We start from the raw sequence: 23,541 nt of genomic DNA on the forward strand, positions 1-23,541 counted from the left end.
TCGGCAACCGGAACCAAACCATTTTTTCTTTTAGGCCGACAGGTTGAAGTCAAAACTGGACTCTTGTTCTGTGTGTGTGTGTGTGTGTGTTGTCCTTTTTATCAAATTGACTTTATTTGTGTTACTTTATGTTCCCAGCTGTATGACAGAGTGCGAGAGGAGCAGCCAGACTTTGCAGAGAAGATCATCGCGGTGAGCAGTGACCTCACCCTGCCGGAGCTGGACCTGAGCAAGGAGGATCAGAACACTCTGGCCGAACACATCAACATAGTCTTCCACTGCGCCGCCACCATCCGCTTCAATGAACCACTCAAGTATGTTCAAGAGATACGCTGGGCTGGTTTTTAGTTTGCTTGCTCACGTTATCTCAAACCAAATCACAGCTGTTGCTTTTACCAATGTTTGTCAGAGTTTGGTCCAACATTGTTTGTCCAAGGAAAGCAACTAGTTGTGATTGGAGGATCAAGATATGGGTAAATTAAATTGTGAATGCTAGGGTAAAAGAGAAATATTTGAATAGCTTGAAAAACTGTTTGCACAATCTAGGGATTGAGCGATGTGTCAGCGATGTATCAGGCCGATATTGGCAATTCTTTTTATATATTGGTATAGGCCAATATCAAAATGTTTGTATCTGCCCTCCGACATTACCATCTGTCACGGGCGCTAGTGGGTTCTATTTTAACGTTACGGAAAATAGATATCTCAAGGAATCTGTAGATGGATAGATACCAATAATTACATGCTAGCTTACCCAGAAAGAGGCTAAATAGTGCTTTTCAATATTTGACAGGAAAAACTCCATGTTTATTTAGGCTAGGGGCAAGCTTTTGAAAAAGCAAATAGATCTGATCAAGAGGAAGTTATCATTCAATTTCAAGTAGATGTCAATTAATAATAATAATAATAATAATAATAATAATAATAATAATAATAATAATAATAATAATAATAATAATAATAATAATAATAATAATAATAATAATAATAATAATAATAATAATAATAATAATAATAATAATAATAATAATAATAATAATAATAATAATAATAATAATAATAATAATAATAATAATAATAATAATAATAATAATAATAATAATAATAATAATAATAATAATAATAATAATAACAACAAGTGTGCAACTGTCTGTCTACCTGCATAGTGTAAACTACTTAGAGGACTCAAGTGATTTGGAAGAACATTTAACATTCACTAGTCATTTAACTTAGAATCAGCCTGGAGGACTTCCCCTGTATCTCAGACTCATTCCCTATGATAACACCAGTCTCTACTCTACTCTACTCTCTAAAGAACACGCCAACATTTTGGGAAATTAGGAATGTTGATGTTGACATATTGTGTTATTACAGTACACCGTATTTCCGCTGTAATAGTTCCTTAGCAGTGGTGGCAAGGCTTAATTACTGTAGTTTGTTCCACGTCCATCCCTGTTGGCCCTAGTTTTGTTTCTAATGCATGTTGTAGCACTAAAAGTCTTCATACTTGGATATTTGAGTATGATTTAAAGTCTAAGCACTGGGCTTATGCTTGTTTGCGCGTGTTTTGTTCATTTCCTGTTTTGTCTATAGCTGTGACGGCATGTTGTTGTGTGGTTCACCATCGTGGCTAAATAACTGTAGAGGAACTACTGTTGCATCAGACCAGATACCTGACTCTTACTATATATCATCAAAACACACAAAAATTGGGCCTGCAAAATAATTTCATGATATTTTTATTAGGGATGTCCTATATTATCGGCCGATATTGGCATTAAAATGTGATATCGGAAAATATCTGTATCGGTTTTCAAAAAAAAAAATTAAAAAATTTGTAAACATTTTATTTTTTACATTTCTATAACCTTTATTTACCCAGGCAAGCAAGTAAGAACAAATTCTGATTTTATTTATTGTCAAAAGTATGCATAATGTTGTGTTAATTCCACAACAAGAGATATGTAATGTTAATTACCTGAAATTATTCCGTTTTTTGGGGGGGAAACCCTGCATATATCAGTATCGGTTGATATCGGTATCGGAAATTAAGAGTTGGACAATATCGGTATATCGGTATTGGTAAAAAGGCCAATATCGAGCATCCCTAATTTTTATTAATAATCTTCTCAAACAACAACTTAAACATGAACATGGACACTGAAAAGAACAGCCAAAGGGAACAACTGTCACAACAGGAAGATCAGCAGGATATGCAGCCTCTCCTTTTAAATATTATTACACAAATGGACTCCAGACAAAGGATCCGTTGCCACGCTACTGTAGCAATGTAACACATGTTGTCATCTGGAGTTTAGTTTCATAGACATTCTTATTATTTCCCCCTATTATGCCAAACATAATAGCTATGATAGGATCTGTCTGAATTTCCATTTCAAAGACATCTGACAGTGTTTTGAGATGTTCCTCCAGCATGTGGACCAGGAGGATGCTGCCCGATGAGTGGGATACAGATGCTGGAGAAAGACTGCATCTCTTTTGATCCACATCTGGAAACATTTGAGAGATTTTAGCTTTTGAAAAATGCAGGCGAGGCAGAACCTTAAATTGAATAAGGCTGTGTCGGGGCGCAAATTGAGAAAGAAATTATGCAATTAGGAAATGGTTTCTAACCATAGCTGTACTTAATATTTTACAAGTACTTAGCAAGTCGATTTTAGTTATAAGAAATGTAAATATCCAGAGATGCTCTATTAGAGTATGTGCTAGTCCCCCCCAAAAAGGCTAGTATCAAATACTATAATGTCTTTAGACAATTGTATTGTCCTATGTTTTAGGACACAATTTAGATATTAGAAGGAACTACATGGTGCCAGATCGCCACATCACAATACACAAGGGAAGTTTGTTTAGGAAGTAGACTGGCTTCCTTCTTTCTCTCTCTGATGAAACCCTTTGCCTTAAGGAAACTGCTTTTTACCCAACTGTCCTGAGACATGCACTCGGAACAGTGCACAGAGAATCGGGTGTGGGAATTGGGCAGACGTGCTCGGACAATATGGAAATGCAGCCCCTGGTTTAGGTGAGGTAGATCAGATGATCAAACAGCGATTCATATATCTCTCATCCAAACTGGCCAGTATATCTTGACTTAATATTTCAAATACGTCCAGTTTCAAAGCATTATTGAGCCAAAGCTGACCTATTTAACAAACTATGACCACGTAATAATCGTTTCACACAGGCTAAACACTGTGAGAAGCACACATTTAATGTGAACGTACGACTTTGCTGCAGTCTCATCAATACGCCCACTGAATACTGCGGACAATGATCTGCTTATGTTTGTACATGAGGCCGGGTTGTTGTACGTACGTGGACTAGGGAGCCGGGAGGGTCAACTCTGTGTGGAATAATTAGCATGTTTGTGTTTTGGATGTACAGTACAGCCCCTTCGATTAATGTGTGGTGAAGACCGGGAGTCCTTTACTTAGTCATTCTATTTTTGGCCACTTTGTAAGGGCATTTTTATTTATAGTATAGTGTGTCATCCAAAACGCAATCTAATCCCACCTGCCCCTCCCTCCGTCGCTCCCTCAGGGATGCCATGCAGCTGAACGTGTTGGCCACCCAGAAGATGGTGGCGCTGGCCCACAAGATGAAGCACCTGGAGATCCTCATCCACGTCTCCACGGCCTACGCCAACTGCGACCGCGAGCTCATCGAAGAAGTGATCTACCCTCCCCCCGTGGACTACAGGAAACTCATTGACACCCTCGAGTAAATAAATTACCTTTTTTAGTTTTTAGTCTGTTATTATGACATCATGTCGTTTTGCCTCATGAGATCATTTTAAACAGGAGCGCGACTTGGAAAAAGGAGAGTGTGTCTGAGCCACCTGGACGCCCCAGTTTACTAGTGTCCACTGCAGTGGGAGTGTGTTTGGCGTGATTTTAAGTGGATCAAATTGAGCTGAGGTTGTTTATATATTCATCAGACATAATTCATCAGTTCTCATTCCCCTGCACTGCATTAATACTTGTTTATGGATCAGGCCCAGACCTGATTGTGGAGTTAAGTTATATTGTACTTTATTATCATCAAATTTCTCCTCTGCATTCTACCTAACTGCTTAGGAGCAGCGGGCTGCCACAGTGCAGCGCCCGGGGACCAACTCCCAGTCGCAATTCAACCGAACACCATGCACGTCTTTTGGTGTGGGAGAATAGCGGTACCCGGTGGAAACTCACTCAAACACTGGGAGAACATACTAACTCACAGAAAGGCCTCCCGCCGGGGTTCGAACCCAGGACCTCCTTGCTGTGAGGCAAGGCAGCAGTGCTAAACAGTGACTTTCAATACGGTTACTGCAGCAGTGCAGCCGAGATGGTAGTCTTTTTGTTTTTTACTTTTAAACTAATACATAGAAAAAGAGAGAATCAAGTGAGCAAGTATTGATTGATAAAGTAACCTCGTCTCTCATTTAGCATAACCTTTGCTTCACTTTCATTTAGCATAACCTTTGCTTCACTCTCATTTAGCGTAACCTTTGCTTCACTTTCATTTAGCATAACCTTTGCTTCACTCTCATTTAGCATAACCTTTGCTTCACTCTCATTTAGCATAACCTTTGCTTCACTTTCATTTAGCATAACCTTTGCTTCACTCTCATTTAGCATACACTTTGCTTCACTCTCATTTAGCATAACCTTTGCTTCACTTTCATTTAGCATAACCTTTGCTTAATTCGCTTCATTTTCACATCACTTGGCTGAAACATTTGCAGTAATTGAATGCACGGCATACAGTAATTGAATACACTGTGTGTTCAGTAATAACGTGGGACTTGTACGCCTACATCTCTAGTACAGTAACCTTTACTGCTCTCCATTCCTCCAGATTGCTTGCCAGGCTAAATGGAAGTCATTAGGGATTATGTCAATAATGTGCTAGGCCTGCCGGCTGAGCCAGCACACTGTAGTAAATGGCTGCTAAGTAGCACTAATGGTGGACTAGATCATACCAGCCATGGCCATGGAGCTGTATTAGAAAATGTTTTACCAGGAGGATTATTTGAATAGAGTCTTAGTAGTGGTGGTGATGCTGATGATGAAGATGCCATATCTGCTGTATCTAGTCAGCCTTTTAGGGAAGTCAGATGTAGAAATCTCTCCAGGTAATATTCCCACATGGTATATAGAGGATTCCAAGCTTCATAGCTTGTTTTATTTTCTTGAAGGGTTAGCATGTTTTTTTCTATTTATTTTTATGGATTTTCTGCAGATTTCAGTGTTTGAAGGTTCTGGGGGAGGGATGACTATAGATATGTTATTCTTATATAGCCTAAGCCAGTTAGCCAGTCGGTTAGTGTTTGTGAATAGGAAAAGCAGGTAACTTTAATCAATAAGGTCACCAAGTTGCAGACTGGAGCTGCTCTACTGACAGACCAACATGTAGCTACTACTGTATATATCCTCAGGACATCACTCACAAGCTCACACGTTTTCAATTCATTGAACCCTTGCACTGAAGAACGATATAACCCTAAGAACATGTAAACATTTTCTTTGGACAGACGGTGTATTTGATTTAAAATCAATCCCAATAACTTGTGTGAATGTGATATATCACCAGAAAGCACTCTCAACTATGAATGAACACAACACTCTTAACATACCATCTTTAGATTAGTTTGAAAACATGGCTCCTCTGAAAACATCAGAGGCACTTATTTTTTTTTGATCCACTTTTTCTCCCATTTTCTATATTTTCTCCCATCCCAATTTCGTATCATCCAATTCAACCCTCCCCTGTCACGGACGCTGTTTCTTGCCTCCCACAAGCCGGCTGCAATGTGGACTAAGTCATACATAGCACAAGTCCCCTCCGGTACTTGAAGTAACAGCAGTCGCATCTTTTCACCTGCGCAGCTCGATCTCTCAGTGGCGAGGAGTAACGCGTGGGAGGCTCACGCTGCCCCCGACACTTCCTGATTCTACTGCGCAGGCGCACCAACCGACCTGTAGGAGTCGCTGTCCACAACGCCCGATCCCCACCCATCAGTTTCCCACCCCCTAATACGGCCAATGTGTATTAGTATGAACGACCAGCTAAACTGAAAGCAATGTGGAGCGCTGGGCTCGAACAGGCGAGCCCAGCGTCTCCGTCATTCGTGGCGAGCGCCTTGCCCACTACGCCACGTAGCTGCCCTACGTCAGAGGCACTATATGGTTCTTCGTCCAGCTCCACCCCAGCCACGCTACTGGCCTTCCTGACCAGCTTATCCAGCCTGTTTGTGTCCCCTGCTCTCAGTCCGCTGCCCCAGCAGGTCACAGCGTACAAGAAGGCGCCCGCAGTAACACTTGAATGTGTAGAAAGAAACAGACTAAGAAACGACGTAAACTCCATGATCAAAACTGCAAAAAAGAATTTCATCAATGACAAAACTGAGGAAAACAAAAACAAACCACGTGAACTTTGGAAATTACTCAATAATCAACTAGGATGCAGTAAAAAACTTAAAACCAGATTCTCAAACATAAACATCAAAACGGACAACACGCTCATCACAGACAAGCTGGATGTAGCCAATTACTTAAACATCTTCTTCACAAACATAGCCACAACACTGGTAAACAAACTACCCTCCCACTCAGGGCTTTATGGGGTAGAACACATAGTAGCATACTACAAGAACCTAGGGGTCCACAAAGACGACTTCAAGCTGGAAATGGTAACAACAGATGAGGTACTCAATAAATTGAGCGCCCTCCAACCTAACATGACAACATCCCCTCCAAATTCCTCAGAGACTCAGCAGCCGCTATCACCCCAATCATCACACACATAATAAACCTCTCTATAAAACAGGGACACGTCCCCAAGGACTTCAAAATTGCGAGGGTGACCCCTCTGCACAAAAAGGGCAGCAAATTAGACCCAGGCAACTACCGCCCTGTTTCTATTCTCACCTCCATCTCGAAAGTCATGGAAAAAATTGTCTACGAACAGGTCTACGAACAGGTCGAAAAGTAGTAATCTACGAATTCCAATCTGGCTTCAGAACATCCCACTCCACTGACACATGCCTTCTCTATTTGAATGACCACATCAAACAAGAGGTGGACGCGGGCAAATACTGTGGCATGGTCATGCTGGACCTACAAAAGGCCTTTGACACGGTCAATCACTCCATTCTGATTGACAAGCTAAAAGCAATTGGTTTTGATAGTCTATCAGTGAGCTGGATGCAATCCTACCTTGAGGGGAGGGAACAGATGGTGGAGGTAAACGGTACCCTATCCCCCCCCCCTCACAGTGAGCTGTGGTGTTCCACAAGGAAGCATACTAGGACCGCTACTGTTCCTAATTTATGCAAATGACATGTCGTCAGCTTGTGACTGCAACTTGTTCCTGTTTGCGGACGACTCAGCCCTGCTGGTCTCTGACAAGAACAAGTTACAGGTTGAAAAAACCCTCAGCTCGGAACTAGGCAGAATCTGCATATGGCTCGCTGATAACAAACTATCATTACACATGGGCAAAACAGAGTCCATTCTCTTCGGTTCAAATAACAAACTCAGCAAGACCGACGGCTTCTCAGTTACAGTGGGTGACAATATTGTCACAAGGAAAGATGAAATTACCTACCTGGGTTCCATCCTAGAGGCTAATCTCTCCTGTGACAAAATGGCATCCAATGTAATAAAAAAAGTCAACCAACGAACTCGATTCTTGTACCGGATCTCCTCTCTGGTAAACAAGAATACCCTGAAGACTCTGGCAGGAGCACTCATTCAGGGGTACTACGACTATGCTTGCACCTCATGGTACCAAAGCACCTCAAAGGCGCTAAAAACAAAATTACAAACATCTCAAAACAAACTGGTCAGACTACTGCTTGACCTTACTCCTAGAACCCACCTCACCCCTGCCCACTTTGACAACCTAGGATGGCTTAGAGTAGAGTAGACGACAGAGTACAGCAACTTGCAATGGGCCTGGTCTACAAGATACACTACACGACCAAGGTACCCATGTACATGTCAAAATACTTCCCAAAGGTCAGTGAATACCACGATCACAACACCAGAGGGAGCTCCACAAATCATGTTAAACCCAGATTCGGCTCAAATAAGGGACTAAACACGTTTCGCAATTATGCCACATCAATGTGGAACGCCCTACCCAAAGCTGTAAAGGAATGTGGATCACTACCCACTTTCAAAACCTCTCTCAAGGGACACCTACGGGAGACTGCAATTCAAAACTGGCCCCTGTAAATATCCTAACCCAACCCCCTCCAATGTACAGTCATTTACCTAGTATGGTTTTGTCAATAGTCCAATGTACAATTTTGCTTGTTTGTACAGTGTCTCCCCCCCCCCCCCTCAATGTACAGTTTTGCTTGTTTATACAGTGTTTCTCCCCCCCCCCCCCCCCCCCCCAACCACCTCCAATGTAAATTACCCAGTATGGTTGTCAATATCCCAATGTACCCAACCCCCCCCCCACCCAACCTCCTCCAATGTACAGTTTCTACGTCAAATGTATATACTCCCTTTTCTTGACTCCTTCTGTATCACAAACAGTACTGTATTTGCAAATCTGGTATGTCATAAATGTATAGATGTAGCAGTACTGTTGGGCGGCTACGTGGCGTAGTGGGCAAGGCGCTCGCCACGAAATGCTGGAGACGCTGGGCTTGCCTGTTCGAGCCCAGCGCTCCACATTTGCTTTCAGTTTAGCTGGTCGTCCGTACTAATACACATTGGCCGTATTAGGGGGTGGGAAACTGATGGGTGGGGATCGGGCGTTGTGGACAGCGACTCCTACAGGTCGGTTGGTGCGCCTGCGCAGTAGAATCAGGAAGTGTCGGGGGAGCGTGAGCCTCCCACGCGTTACTCCTCGCCACTGAGAGATCGAGCTGCGCAGGTGAAAAGATGCGACTGCTGTTACCTCAAGTACCGGAGGGGACTTGTGCTATGTATGACTTAGTCCACATTGCAGCCGGCTTGTGGGAGGCAAGAAACAGCGTCCGTGACAGGAGAGGGTTGAATTGGATGATACGAAATTGGGATGGGAGAAAATATAGAAAATTGGAGAAAAAGTGGATAAAAAAAAAAAAAAAAAAAAGATGTAGCAGTACTGTCTATCTGTATGTCATGTATGTCATAAATGTCACTATGAATTGAAAATGGGGGACCCTGATGTAAACAAGACGAAAGTATTTCTCTGGTCTGCATCCCCTTAACAATTGTGTGTATTGAGCCGTACTGTATTGTACCCATTCTGCAATCTGTTAATAAAGTTTTCAATCAATCAATCATTACTGCAGGTTGGTAGCTACTAGGCCTACAGAGGAAGTGGCTTGGCACACGTGGGCGATGCGGGGCCACACCGGACACGTTTCTTCCTCTAGTCACAGCAGTGAAGAGGGGGGGTTCCACCTCTGTGTATTCAGGACCAAACATTACTGATCGAGTGAAGCGCTACTCCCAACATTGTCGGGACAGAAAGAACAGCAACAGTGACAGAGTAACAATTATTGGGGCACAGATGATTGATTTTGTATAATATCTAGCCTTGAATTCATCTGACCACTGACATTTTTCTAGCGTTTTACTTTTGAAGGCACTATACTCTCTTTACACTCCCGCCATGAGGTTTCAGTTGTGCAATATAGCTTATCCGTCAGGGTGTTGGTGCAATGTGACTTATTGTGTGCAAAAGGCTTAGCTATTGTGTTGCGAGTCAGTGCTCACACTGCCCGGCCTGCCTTGTGTAATCCCACATGAAGTTGGTACTTAAAGCTCACTCATGAGTTAAATAATCAGTGGGCCCTGGGCCACAGCCGGGCTCTCTTCGTCCAGAGTGCAGCGGCGAGAGCAGGAGCAATACGACGGTTCAAAATCACAGTGATCCAGCAGCACACTTCAAATTCACTTTAGTTGAATTCAGAAATAGAAAAATAGATACGACGTTGGAGCGAACAATGCGCTGCGCATGTGGCTTCCTCGGCTTCTTGGCCTGTGTGCCGTTTCTACCTCCCTTTCTCTTAGTGTGAATAGTCGTTGAGTAGTCGTAAGTAGGGATGCTCGATATTGGCTTTTTTACCGATATACCGATATTGTCCAACTCTTAATTTCCGATACCGATATCAACCGATACTGCAGGGTTTCCCCCCCCCCAAAAAACTGAATAATTTCAGGTAATTAACATTACTTATTACATGGCGTTTTAACATTCGCCAAAATGCTTGATTGTGATTGGTCAATAGCGCTCTGTTGCCCATAGCAGCGGTCAATTATTTCCCGATAATTCACCGCTGCTATGGGCAACGCGCAATAATGACCGCTGTTAGGGGCAGCTAAGTCACAGCTAAGTCACGAAAGCTAAACTCAGCATATGCACAGCTGCACTACATCAGTGCAATCAGACCACACACCTGCCGTCTGCCGATGACAGATGAGCAACAGAACAACTGCGTCTGCATTTGATCTCGTCTTGTCGATGGTGTAAAATGAATTACGTATATTAGTAAGTTAGCCCTGTAATAAGCGGGATAATGTATAGCTATGCGCCTCTGTGTTCCAGAACGCAGTGTCATGTAATTAACACAACATTATGCATACTTTGACAATAAATTAAATAATAATTTGTTCTTACTTGCTTGCCTGGGTAAATAAAGGTTAAATAAATGTTAAAAAAAGAAAAAAGTTTTTTGAAAACCGATACCAATATTTTCCGATATCACATTTTTATGCCAAAATCTGCCGATAATATCGGCCATCCCTAGTCGTAAGGGAATTTATTGCACTGCTGAATAGATTTCTTTACTCTTGTGCATGATCTACACTAAACATAATCTGGAATTTAAATTGGATTTCACTTGTCACTATACATTTGAAAAAAATAAAAGTCTTAATCTAAATAACTAAATAATAATAATATCTTCACCAAAATCCTTTTTCGAGGTACTTTGTCAATCATATGATTTGATTTCCCACAAATATCTATACTGATTACTGAAACATTGTAAATTGCATTTTAAATCAATCCAGAATTGTAATATCACCCAACACCCTACAGTGTCTCACTTGTGTCATTGTTTACTCATCTTCACTGCATCGAGGTGTTGGCAAATAGTATAATACTGAGGGCGACAGGTGAAACAGGAGAAACCATTATGGACCTATCTCAAACCCCCACCCTCTTTTCACAACCGCTGATTTCCTCGGACAAAAACCGCGTTTACCGCCAACATTACCATCTTTCACGGATGGTTTAATTTCTATGTGGGAAAATAGATCCCAGAGAAATGGTAAGGAATCTGGAGAGGCCAATCATTTCATCCTAGCTTACCCAGAAAAAAATGCCTAATAGTGCTCCAATTGTTTTGCAATATTTAGTTGTGACAGTTGCAATTTGGAAGGAACAAGAAAAGAGCGTGGGGCTTCAGACGGGTCCATTCCCTGCGGGGAGAGGAGATTGCTTTGTCTCATCTTTACTAATTCGACACTGTCCATTTTTGTTTCCCCCCTCGTTACACAACCCTCTCACCGCCTCGTCTCCAGATGGATGGACGAGAAGCTGGTGTCGGTGATGACCCCCAAGCTGATCGGGGAGCGTCCCAACACCTACACCTACACCAAGGCCCTGGCGGAGTACCTGGTGCAACAGGAGTCCGGGAACATCAACGTGGCCATCGTCAGACCGTCTATCGTGGGAGCCAGCTGGAAGGAGCCCTTCCCCGTCAGTGTTTCACATTTCATGCCCACTATATACAAGCCCTACTTCAGATGGAGGTAGAGGACGTCAACTCGGTGGGAGATGGGGTTTCCAGAGGCATGGTTGTCCTCTCTGCTCCTCTGGCCGTGACCCACGTTTCAAAAGGTGTTGCCTTGTTCTAAAAGTGGAATCAATCAGGAATGTTTCTTAACAATTTTACCCCTTTTTTTTTTATTATTATTTTAGGGCTGGATTGATAATTTCAACGGACCGAGTGGAATATTCATCGCGGTAAGCATCTTTTCAGATCAATATTTAATTGATTTAATTTGTTTCCTTTTCCTCAAACCTCCTAGATCTTAATCGCCACACGATTCCACGATCTCTCACCACCGGCGACGTGCTTTTTCTTAATGATTTTTAAATGAAATTGTGCACAATTGAATGCAATTCCTGAATGAATGAATTTCATTCGTTCATTTTATCTTAGTATTTTAAAACTTGTCTGTGGCTCACGGCTACCTTTACGTAACAAATGCCACGTTTAGCCGAAGCCGTTTATATCCTGTGCTTTATTCAGTGTTCGGTGTCTTCCCCCCGGTGTTCTGAAAAGCGCACTTTTTTTGAGATGCAAGGTTCTTGCAGGGCGTTGAAGACACACACACAGAGGCTTGTACTGATGTCCTTCTCCCCCCGCAGGCCGGTAAGGGAATCCTGCGCACCATGAGGGCCTCCAACAACGCCGTGGCCGACCTGGTCCCCGTGGACGTGGTCATCAACACCACGCTGGCTGCGGCCTGGTTCTCTGGCTCACAGAGAGACACCAGGTTAGAGACTGACAGACACGTAGAAACAGACATCTACACTAGGGCTGTCCCCGACTAAGGATTTGGATGGTCGACTATGATTGGCCGAAATGTGCCGTTTAATCAATCCATTTGGGCTGTGGGGGGGTGCTTAATGTCTGAAGGAGTCGACTGAAGGCTTCTTGTCCTCTGCAAAAGCATGCAATTGGTCCACTGATGGATACATCTTGATATTTGTCTAGTCTAGTGTGTTCATTAGACGGGTGAAATCCTCTTTCAGTGCCTCTGTGCCTGTTTTCTTAGGCAGTTAGCCTCTGGTATGCGTGCCATTAGCGTTAGCCACGCTTCTAGGCCTCTTTTCTTTTGGAAATAATGATAATTTCTTTTTATAAATATATATATACAGGGGGGGCAGTTGGCGCACAGAGATTACGTTCGTCACCAACACCGGGAGACACTAGGATTCGCCTGTTCGAATCCAGCTCCCGGCGTTGCTATCAGCTTGGCTGGCCTCTCACACTGATACAATTGGCTGTATCAGGGGGTGGGAAAGCTGAAGGGTGGGTCCTGGGCGTTGTGGACAGCGACCCCTACAGTTCGGTCGGGGCGCCTGCTCAGCAAGGGTTGGATCTGAGGAGAGATAGTGTGGCCTCCCACACGCTACACTCTCCCCGGTGAGAACCTGCGCGGCCAGGTTGGCCTGCCCCAGGCTGCACATGCGTCGGAGGAAAACATGTGACAGTCTCCGGTCTCCCGGACCAACAGTAGGGGAAAGTACGCAACAACCAGGAAGGGTGGGATGGGAGAAAAATCGGGGAAAAGGAGGGGAAGAAAGATAAAAAAATAAAAATAAAAAATATATATATACAGTATATATATATATTTTTTGTATTCGACTAAGAGGTTGGCAGTCGACTACGGCTCCTTTCGACCGATTAGTCGACTAATCGACTAATAGGGGTCAGCCCTAATCTACACACACACACACACACACATTCATATTGTTTTCATAGAACAGATGCTTTTCCATATGGCTTGAAATTAAAGGGGACATATGTGACCAGGTATGGACTTCAGGGTCATGTTGAGGGATCTTCATTTTTTTTTTTTTTACATATTATGAAAGTACAGATTCATACCTTCAAAATAAGCCATCACTTGAACATTTTGGTGGGATACTTTGCAAGCTACTTCCTATGATTCATGGTGATTATCACAAAACGTATTCAGAGATAATAGCCTTCAAGAGACGAGCAGGCTATTCAGTGACAATAGTGAAACAACTACAACACTACCCAGAAGTCATTGTAATCCATGGCCCCCCTCTCTCTAGGGCAATTAACACCTGGCAGCTTTCCAGTCTGAGGCTCTTTGTTATTACAATGAGTCTGGTGACTGGTAGTGGTAGTGAAAGGGACCCTGATAATAAACAAGAAACTTAATCAAGTTTCAAGATTTTATTAGCATTTAAAATAACACGAGATAAAAATAGACATGCTAAAGTCAATGTTCAATGTTCTGATGGCCTCTCCAGAAGCATTTAGATGTAAATACATGTAGTGTGGTAGTGAAAGACACAACAACTAGGTTAACCTTCTGTAGTCTGGTAGTGAAAGGTTAACCTTCTGTAGTGTGGTAGTGAAAGGGTTAACCTTCTGTAGTGTGGTAGTGAAAGGTTAACCTTCTGTAGTGTGGTAGTGAAAGGTTAACCTTCTGTAGTGTGGTAGTGAAAGGTTAACCTTCTGTAGTGTGGTAGTGAAAGGTTAACCTTCTGTAGTGTGGTAGTGAAAGGGTTAACCTTCTGTAGTGTGGTAGTGAAAGGGACCCTGATAATAAACAAGAGACAAAATCAAGTTTCAAGATTTTATTAGCATTTAAAATAACACGAGATAAAAATAGACATGCTAAAGTCAATGTTCAATGTTCTGATGGCCTCTCCAGAAGCATTTAGATGTAAATACATGTAGTGTGGTAGTGAAAGACACAACAACTAGGTTAACCTTCTGTAGTGTGGTAGTGAAAGGTTAACCTTCTGTAGTGTGGTAGTGACGGATAAAAAAACGGATAAATAGTTTTTTTTACCATATTTCTAATATTTATTTTTGATAAATACCAATTAGAAATATCTCGACGAATTACCTCTGAATATGAATCAAAAAAAATATTAAAGATTCGCTCACTAGTTCTACCAGAAACGGAGTTGAGGCGAAGCATTACTAAGCGCTTCTGTAGTGTGGCAGTGAAAGGGTAACCTTCTGTAGTGTGGTAGTGACGGATAAAAAAACGGATAAATAGTTTTTTTTACCATATTTCTAATATTTATTTTTGATAAATACCAATTAGAAATATCTCGACGAATTACCTCTGAATATGAATCAGAAAAAATATTAAAGATTCGCTCACTAGTTCTACCAGAAACGGAGTTGAGGCGAAGCATTACTAAGCGCTTCTGTAGTGTGGCAGTGAAAGGGTTAACGCGCGCCTCATCGCGCCCCAGCGCAGTTTACATCAGGGCCCCCACAATAATAAGAATCTCTCACTCCGATGAAAAAGCCATTTTTTATCACTCCGTTTCCGTATTAAATTAATTTACTTTTAGCCATTAGGTTGGAAAAAATGCACCCTACCGAAATTCGTTCGCTCATAAAATTCGAACTGTGTTTTAATGGTTTTTAATTAAGTTAAAACACGCATTTTATAACGGCCGTCAAGGCCTCTTTTTTTTAATCTTTTTTTTAGACACTGCGTTACGTTGCTTATAACTTATAACATTAAGATAGTGTATTAATAGTGTGTTATTCTCTCTCTGAGAAAGGAGAGCTAATGACGTCTGTGTGTTAACACCTATAAGTACACCTATTAAGCCCCCTGTGGACAGGCCCACAGCCCGCGCGTGTAGTTTTTCTCCTCACTTGGAAGAAAATTTGTGGAACTATTATAACAATAATTACCTCATTTACAAGTTGTATTTAAGTTTGCAACTAAGGGCAAATAAGGGAACACATTAATGACAATTCAAATATGTAAAAAAAATCAAGATTTCGATTTTTAGGATTTTCTGAACAGCAAGACATTTTCTTCATTTCAGAGCACCTCCCCCTTTGCGGATCAAATCGGGTTTGGTCACGGCGGGTCACATATTGTGTAAAATGGGTTTTGCCTAGTCGACTCTTTCTCGAGACTTGGCTGGAGCGTGTTGGACTTCACTTTTGGGACTTGGGTTTTTGGGTCTTTGTAGAGATTTGTCAGTCTGACATGTTATTTAGTCACTGAGGGAATTTACATGGGTACTCCTTTGCCATTTGGTCAGTGTTTGAAGTCTTAAAATGTATAACAAGGCCTATAAACTATAATCTGTGCAGAGGGGCTGGAAAATAAGTAATGATTAAATAATTAATAGTTACATTTATTTTCTTTAACAAACATGTTCCATGTTGAAGGAAGTTGAAAAGATACAAAAGATGTACTGTACTGTTAAAGTCTCCTTTAACAACACAGCCCATTTTTACTAATGGTGTCTTTCAACTTGATATTGCATACGTTTGCCAGTCTATGAATATGAACCTAGCGAAATAACTGACGTTTAGCGATAACTGACAGCTGTATAGACAGTTGGATAGAATTGTAAAAAGTGATCCCTTGGAAGTACAACTGATAACAGGACCTGAGACTGTAGCCTTGAGCGGTCTGCAGTGTGTTCTGGAAGACTGTAGCCTTGAGCGGTCTGCAGTGTGTTCTGGGAGACTGTAGCCTTGAGCGGTCTGCAGTGTGTTCTGGGAGACTGTAGCCTTGAGCGGTCTGCAGTGTGTTCTGGAAGACTGTAGCCTTGAGCGGTCTGCAGCGTGTTCTGGAAGACTGTAGCCTTGAGCGGTCTGCAGTGTGTTCTGGAAGACTGTAGCCTTGAGCGCTTTGTAGCACATTCCGCTTTGTAGAATGTTGCGCAGTGACGTTCCATCAGAGATAGGCTACTGGTGCATTAACATTAATCATCTACATTTTCAATCAGAATAACAACATGCATTCAAGGGCCACTTTGCCAATTTCTGACCCCAATCCTGTTGTTCTGTTGCGAGGAGGACCGTGTGACAATCGGACACAACATTTATGTGTTCTGTGTCTTTGAGAGCTTGACTGCCATTGCGCCCGAGAAACTCCGATGACGTTAGACGCTATTATCTTCAACTGTTTTCGACTGTAGTAGGCTCAACTCAATCAAATAGCTGAGGAATTTTAGTGTCTGCAGTTCACTAGAGGTCTGCTCTCCGCCAGTGGCATTCAGGTTAAAAATTTACTAAATGCGTCTTTAAGTGCTTTGAAAAGGTCACCTACCGCCGCTGCCAGAGAATGTCAAGAACAAACAAACGAAAAGTTTCCTTTGTTTCCTTCCTCAGTTAAATGTTTTGAGGAATGTCAATTCACTTTCTATAATCCTCCTTTCTACAGGCCCAAGAGCATCCTGGTGTACAACTGCACAACTGGTGGAATCAATCCCTTTCACTGGGGTGAAGTCGGTATGAAATGATTATTATTCTTTTCTTTTCTTTGTATTATTATATATTTGTACATGTTAGGCTGGTCTCTGTAAAAGCCCCCCTACAATATACATGACATGCTGAGATGTTAAAAAACCTTTTAATAACACTGTAGCCTGGTGTAGGGCAGGTGTCACCCACCACACTGTAGCCTGGTGTAGGACAGATGTCACCCACCACACTGTAGTCTGGTGTAGGACAGATGTCACCCACCACACTGTAGCCTGGTGTAGGACAGATGTCACCCACCACACTGTAGCCTGATGTAGGACAGATGTCACCCACCACACTGTAGCCTGATGTAGGGCAGGTGTCACCCACCACACTGTAGCCTGGTGTAGGGCAGGTGTCACCCACCACACTGTAGCCTGATGTAGGACAGATGTCACCCACCACACTGTAGCCTGGTGTAGGACAGATGTCACCCACCACACTGTAGCCTGATGTAGGACAGATGTCACCCACCACACTGTAGCCTGATGTAGGACAGATGTCACCCACCACACTGTAGCCTGGTGTAGGACAGATGTCACCCACCACACTGTAGCCTGGTGTAGGACAGATGTCACCCACCACACTGTAGTCTGATGTAGGACAGATGTCACCCACCACACTGTAGTCTGATGTAGGACAGATGTCACCCACCACACTGTAGTCTGATGTAGGACAGATGTCACCCACCACACTGTAGTCTGATGTAGGACAGATGTCACCCACCACACTGTAGTCTGGTGTAGGACAGATGTCACCCACCACACTGTAGCCTGGTGTAGGACAGATGTCACCCACCACACTGTAGCCTGGTGTAGGGCAGGTGTCACCCACCACACTGTAGCCTGGTGTAGGACAGATGTCACCCACCACACCCTTGTCTGGGTGGTTGACATCCCAGTTCATCTCAAAATTATTTTACTGGGTTTTTCTTATTCTTCAAGACCAGATACTTCTCCTGGGAATGGAGGGATAATGCATAGTGTTGGAAAGGGGATAGTTTAGATTTATGGGATAGAGACGCCCTGTTGTGGATTTGGGTTCATTGCAAACATGTATGTGTTGCCTCCCTATTGTTATACCCTCCTCTACTGTGTAATAAGGACATTCTTGCACCAACGGTCTTGTTCCGATACGATTCCACACGGTAACTGTTCCTGTAAATGACTCATGTGAAAGCACTATGGTACGTTGAAATACTGTACAACGCAAAACAAAGTCAATTTAAAGATGCAGCTTTGCTCTGTAAATATTTCAACTACAATGACTGTTTTTCACATAGCGACATGTAGTTGAAAGAGACCCTTTTGAAGCTGCCACCTGGAATGTAATAGTCCTCTTGCACAGCATGATTGTGTAGCGCTCTTTCTTCCAGCATGGCTGCCTGTAACCACTTTCAAAAGAAATTGCCAAATTTTCTGTGCGGTGGAGAGTAGAGTAGGTAAAACACTGGAAAAGCAGCATGATATTACTATTCTACTGTGAATTGTTTATAAGAGCCCAAATTATTATGTTTAATATGTTTATGAATTTCTCATAAATCAACATATAGCGACCGTTGTCTCTTGCAGTGCCCATGTACACAACAATGGTGGTTATGTTACAGGCAGCCATGCTGGAGGAAAGATAACTACATAAACATTCTGTGCAAGGTTTATATTGTCAAATATATTATTGCTTCATTATATTTAGACTTGTTTACAGTTGTGACCGTGGCCAGGAGAACTTTCCTGGAAATGTGATTGTGATCTGGGAGTGGACCTGGCACAATGTCTTATTGGTGTTCTAAAAACATCAACTCAGCAAAACAGAAGACCACAAGACAAAGTCACAAATTAATTCCCTCTGGTTTTCTTTGTATTTCCATTGTTTTTAAATGTGTAAGTTAAAGCAAAAAAAAAAAAAAAAAAAAATTAATGGACGTGAGGTGGACCCAACCTTTCTTCCCTCAAAGTTCAAAGTTTAATTGACCTATCTCAAGCCACGCCCTCTTTTCTTGATCCTCCAGTCACAGCTGTCGGAAGCAACCGTTTTAATTGGAGGATCAAGAAAAGAGGGCGTGGCTTGATATAGGCCAGCAATTGACTCCTACTGACAATGACTCCTGTCGAACCATCCTTTTGTCCCGTAGAGTACCATGTAATATCTACATTCAAGAGGAACCCCCTTGAGCAGGCCTTCCGCCGGCCCAATGTAAACCTCACAACCAATCGCCTAATCAATCAGTATTGGATCGCTGTGAGCCACAAGGCTCCAGCCATGATCTATGATCTATACCTCCGGCTGACCGGACGAGAGCCCAGGTAACCGCATCATCATCATCATCATCATCGCCGACTCGGACGTACAACACTACCTCTTGCTCGTCTTAATGCCAAGCCGCCCCACCCCCCCATCCGCCTCCTCTCCGCTGCTTAACTTCTGTCACGCTTCGTCTCAGTGTTACCTGTAGTGGCCTCTTAACATGTTACGCTGTGATGCTGCTAATGTGATGTAATGTGCTGCTTATGTCCAGTGTTGTGGAGGGGAGATGAGGGATGCATGAGCCGCCGGGTCAAACGCTGTTCCGTGAGGGTCTCCGGTGGAACGTGCATCCTTCAGCCTATCCGCCCCCCCCCCCCCCCCACCCCCCCCCCCCCCCCCCCTCCATGTATCAGTCACTCAGCAGCATCGTGGGTTCCCAAATCGGCAGCAGCACCAGGATCGTCTCGGTTACGTCGAGAATGCGGTCGGGCGAAAGATGGACCTGGTGTTGAGGTGTTTTTGGGAAACCCTGCATTGTGTGCTAGATGTCGGCCCTGTCGGAAAATTTTCTCTGCTAGCCCCCCCCCCCCTCCGCGTCGTCAGTCCTTTTGTGATCACCGGAGGAGGGGACTGTATGGTTGTACGTGTAACGGAGGTACCGCAGTATATCCACAGTCACGATGGTACAAGTAGTTCAGTGGCTGTGGATGGTAAGCGGTACTGCAAGTAAACTCACTCCCCAGAGGCATCCAGACCCGGAAGCAAGAAGTGAATTCACTTCTTGCTTAGTGGTCTGTGATGCGCGATGCGGGCGTCCGGGGTTCAACTCCCACTCAGGGCGATCCCTTAACAGGGGTCGAATCGACTAAACACAACGCAGACAAGATCACACCGGCTACATACGCAATATTGTCTGTGCGGAAAGCAATGGGGATTTAGCCGTCTCTCTACTGCTTAATCTCCATCCATATTCTTTCAGATCTGCAATCTGTGTTTAACGCCAGCATCTCCCGATGCTAATTATAGGCTAGCAGTGGTCATTTTGATGCAGGGCCTCTCATCGTGGCTATTATTGACTTAAGATAAAGACAAAAACACGCCCCCCCCCCCCCCCCCCCCTGTCTCGTCTTCTGTTCCGTGTGTCCTCCTGTCCTGTGACTTCGTCTTGTGCTATATGTATTTCTCTATTGCAGAGAACTGTATAAACATGACCTTCAAGACCAACCCTTTAGAACAGGCCTTCAGAAGGCCCAATGTCAACCTGCGCTCCAACCCTTTTACCAATCAGTATTGGACGGCTGTTAGCCACACGCTCCCCGCTCTGCTCTATGACGGTTATCTCATGCTGACGGGCCAGACGCCCCGGTAAGGTTGTGCCCCCCCGTTCTCCTCTCCACTGAGTGCCGTCTTGGACTTGCTGTGTGACAAGGTGGAAGTCGAGGAGCGTTGAGGAACAGAAGACGCTGTTTTCTCCGCTTCATGGCATGGGCTGGACTTCGTCTTTGACAGTGTCCTGAGTGCTTTTTATTTTTTCATTCCTGCCCTCCCACTCCCCCCCCTTTTTCATTTCATTTCTTTTTTGTGTTTATTTAATTTAATTTAATTTTTATCCATGCCATGAACACGACTTCCATGAACCCGACTTCCTCTACTCTTCATCCGATCATGGCTGATCCACAGCCACCATGGGACGTAACAGTGTTTGACCACTTCTAGATACCACACACTAATGGTTGTGTGCAGTAGGGGACGATAGTGGAGCTCCTCTTGTAGTAGAAAGACAAAAAAAAAACAGTGATGCAGTTTTAATTGGCTTCAATCTTCATTCAGTTTTATTCCGTGCCATTGAATCTAGCCATTGGTACTCAAAAGTGATTCCTAACCTAGTTTTGAATAGTCTTACCCCCCAAAAAAAACCATTTGTTTACAAGCCGCCAGAGGCATTTCAGACACTTAAAAGGATAGCGCACAGAAGGGAACATTTTGCTGTGTGAATTTTCTCAGACTACATTTCCCCGTGCCATATTTTGCTGTCTGAAAGGAATCTTGTGTAGTAGCAAACTCACATTCCAGGGGTGTCAGTTTATCCTAATTGGGCTTGTCATCAACTAAGTAATACTTATCCGTGTGTGTGTGTGTGTTTGTCTCTTTCTCTCTCTTTCCGTGTGTGCTGATCAACCATGCATGTCTGTCACCACCTCACAGAGGGACTCTGAGTCATCACCACAATTGCCTAGTAACGTTATAGAGTGAACGGTTGGCACGGCAACCCATCATCCACAATATGATATAGGTGGTGGGCACGTTGTGGATTATGGCGCTCAATGGCAGATTGAAATTGTTGCAAGGCTCTACTCTTAAAAAATATATAAGAAAAAAGACTCTGGTCACATTCCTGATCAGATACAAACATTTTTATCAGTATTTGAAATTATTGATCTGTTGTCATGGTTGAAATTGCGCTCAGAGACCCTCGTAAAGATTCTACAAGTGATTCAGAACGCTGCTTCTTGTGTCTTTGAGTGTCACATCGCTGTCAGCTACTAACCCAATCAGTCCTGGTTTAATCAGATCTCTGGTTATTATTATTAAACCAGAATGTCAGAATCCTTATGTTTACTGAGAAAACCCACTGGATGTACCAGACAGTGTTCACCTAACAGGGATAGAGTGTATATTTTAATCCTTCATAATCCTATCTGGGACTACTTGGGCAACGAAGCAGCTATCTTCCATAATTGTGTTGCATATAAAGAACCAAACTATATTGTACTCAAAATAATGAACCAAGAAGCCTTAAATGTAGTTGCCGGTTCCATTGTGCTAAGTGCTGTATGGTCTCCCTGCCCGGCACACTGTGACTACATCCAGCTGTGTCTCGTGAGCCCTCAGCGCTCTGTGTCTACTCTAGTCCTGACAGAGGAATAGGTGGGCCTTGTTGCACATTTAAATTATAACATCTGCATAACACCTGCATAACAAGACTCACTAACGGAAATGTAACGACTATTGTAAATAGTAATATTCCATTTAAAATGATAGATTATGATCTAGGGGGAATTGTGGGATTTTGATGCACTGAACATACTCAGAAGTAAATGGCACACTTACAGGATGTTGCTTGGTATTATGGAGAGTAGAATGTTTGTTAGGTCATAAACAAATTGGAGGGGAGTGGCGGCTAAGTGGCGCAGTGGGCAAGGCGCTCGCCACTAACGCAGGATATGCTGGGTTCGAGCCCAGCTCTCGGCGTTGCTACCAGCTCGGCTGGTCGTTCATACTAATACAATTGGCAGTATTAGGGGGTGGGAAGCTTGTGGGTGGGGATCGGACGTTGTGTACAGCGACTCCTACAGGTCGGTTGGTGCGCCTGTGCAGCAGAATCAGGAAGCGACGGGGGTGGCGTGAGCCTCCCACACAGACCCTCGCCGCTGAGAGATCGTGCTGTGCAGGTGAAAAGATGCGACGGCTGCCTCCTCGAGTACCGGAGGGGACACGTGATGCAAGGCTTCGTCCACATTGCAGCCGGCCTGTGGGAGGCATGGCCTAACAGCGTTCGAGACAGGGGAGGGTAGAATTGGACGATACGAAATTGGGGACGGGAGAAAAATAGAAAATGGCGAGAAAAAAGTAGATACAAAAAGAATTGTGTGGGGGGGGGGGAAAGCTGTAGGAGAGGAGACTGTAAAGAACAGAGATATGGATTGTGATCCTCCTGTATGTCGTCTCAGAGAATGTTCCCAAGTACTGTACAGTACGTCGTGATCTCTGTTGGGTAACGGGAGTCTCTCCTCCAGACTGTAACCTCTCCCCTGTTACCCCGCACCTCGTACACTCACCACACCACTCACCAACCCTCTCCTCTCACCTCTTCTTCTCATATAACCCACCTCGCCTTTCCCGTTACCCGCTGCACTCCTCTCCTCCTTCCGCCTCTTTGCCCGACCCACTCTCGTCTCCCTTACGCTCCTCTCTTCTACACCTTCTCCTCCTCCTGTCCCCGACCCTTTCCTCTCACCTCCTCCTCCTCTCTCCCACCGTATTGTACCCTATGCTCCCTTTCCTGTGTCCTCCCTTCCTCTCCTCTCCCGAACCCATCTCCCTCCCCTCATCTTCCTCCTCTTCCTGCCCCTCTCCACTCCTCTCCCCTCATCCATCCCTGTCATACTCCTTACCTCCCTCCCCTCCTCTTCCTCCTCCTCCTGTACCTCTCCCCTCCTCCTCTTCCTCCTCCTCCTGTCCCTCTCCCCTCCTCTTCCTCCTCCTGGCCCTATCCA

The 23,541-nt window shown here is 43.8% G+C and overlaps 1 protein-coding gene across 1 annotated transcript in view; it reads left to right on the forward strand.

Annotated features, from left to right (window-relative positions):
- far1 (fatty acyl CoA reductase 1) overlaps positions 1 to 23,541 on the forward strand; it is a 73,289-nt gene that overhangs the window by 35,621 nt on the left and 14,127 nt on the right. The window contains exons 4-10 of the mRNA XM_084316351.1: positions 139 to 314; positions 3,562 to 3,741; positions 11,538 to 11,715; positions 11,938 to 11,982; positions 12,391 to 12,518; positions 16,941 to 17,008; positions 19,152 to 19,323. Of these exons, the coding sequence (XP_084172477.1) occupies positions 139 to 314; positions 3,562 to 3,741; positions 11,538 to 11,715; positions 11,938 to 11,982; positions 12,391 to 12,518; positions 16,941 to 17,008; positions 19,152 to 19,323 (947 nt within the window). The remainder of the gene's footprint in view (positions 1 to 138; positions 315 to 3,561; positions 3,742 to 11,537; positions 11,716 to 11,937; positions 11,983 to 12,390; positions 12,519 to 16,940; positions 17,009 to 19,151; positions 19,324 to 23,541) is intronic.

Source organism: Notolepis coatsorum (assembly GCF_963971535.1).
Source record: "Notolepis coatsorum genome assembly, chromosome: 6".
NCBI lineage: Eukaryota > Metazoa > Chordata > Actinopteri > Aulopiformes > Paralepididae > Notolepis > Notolepis coatsorum.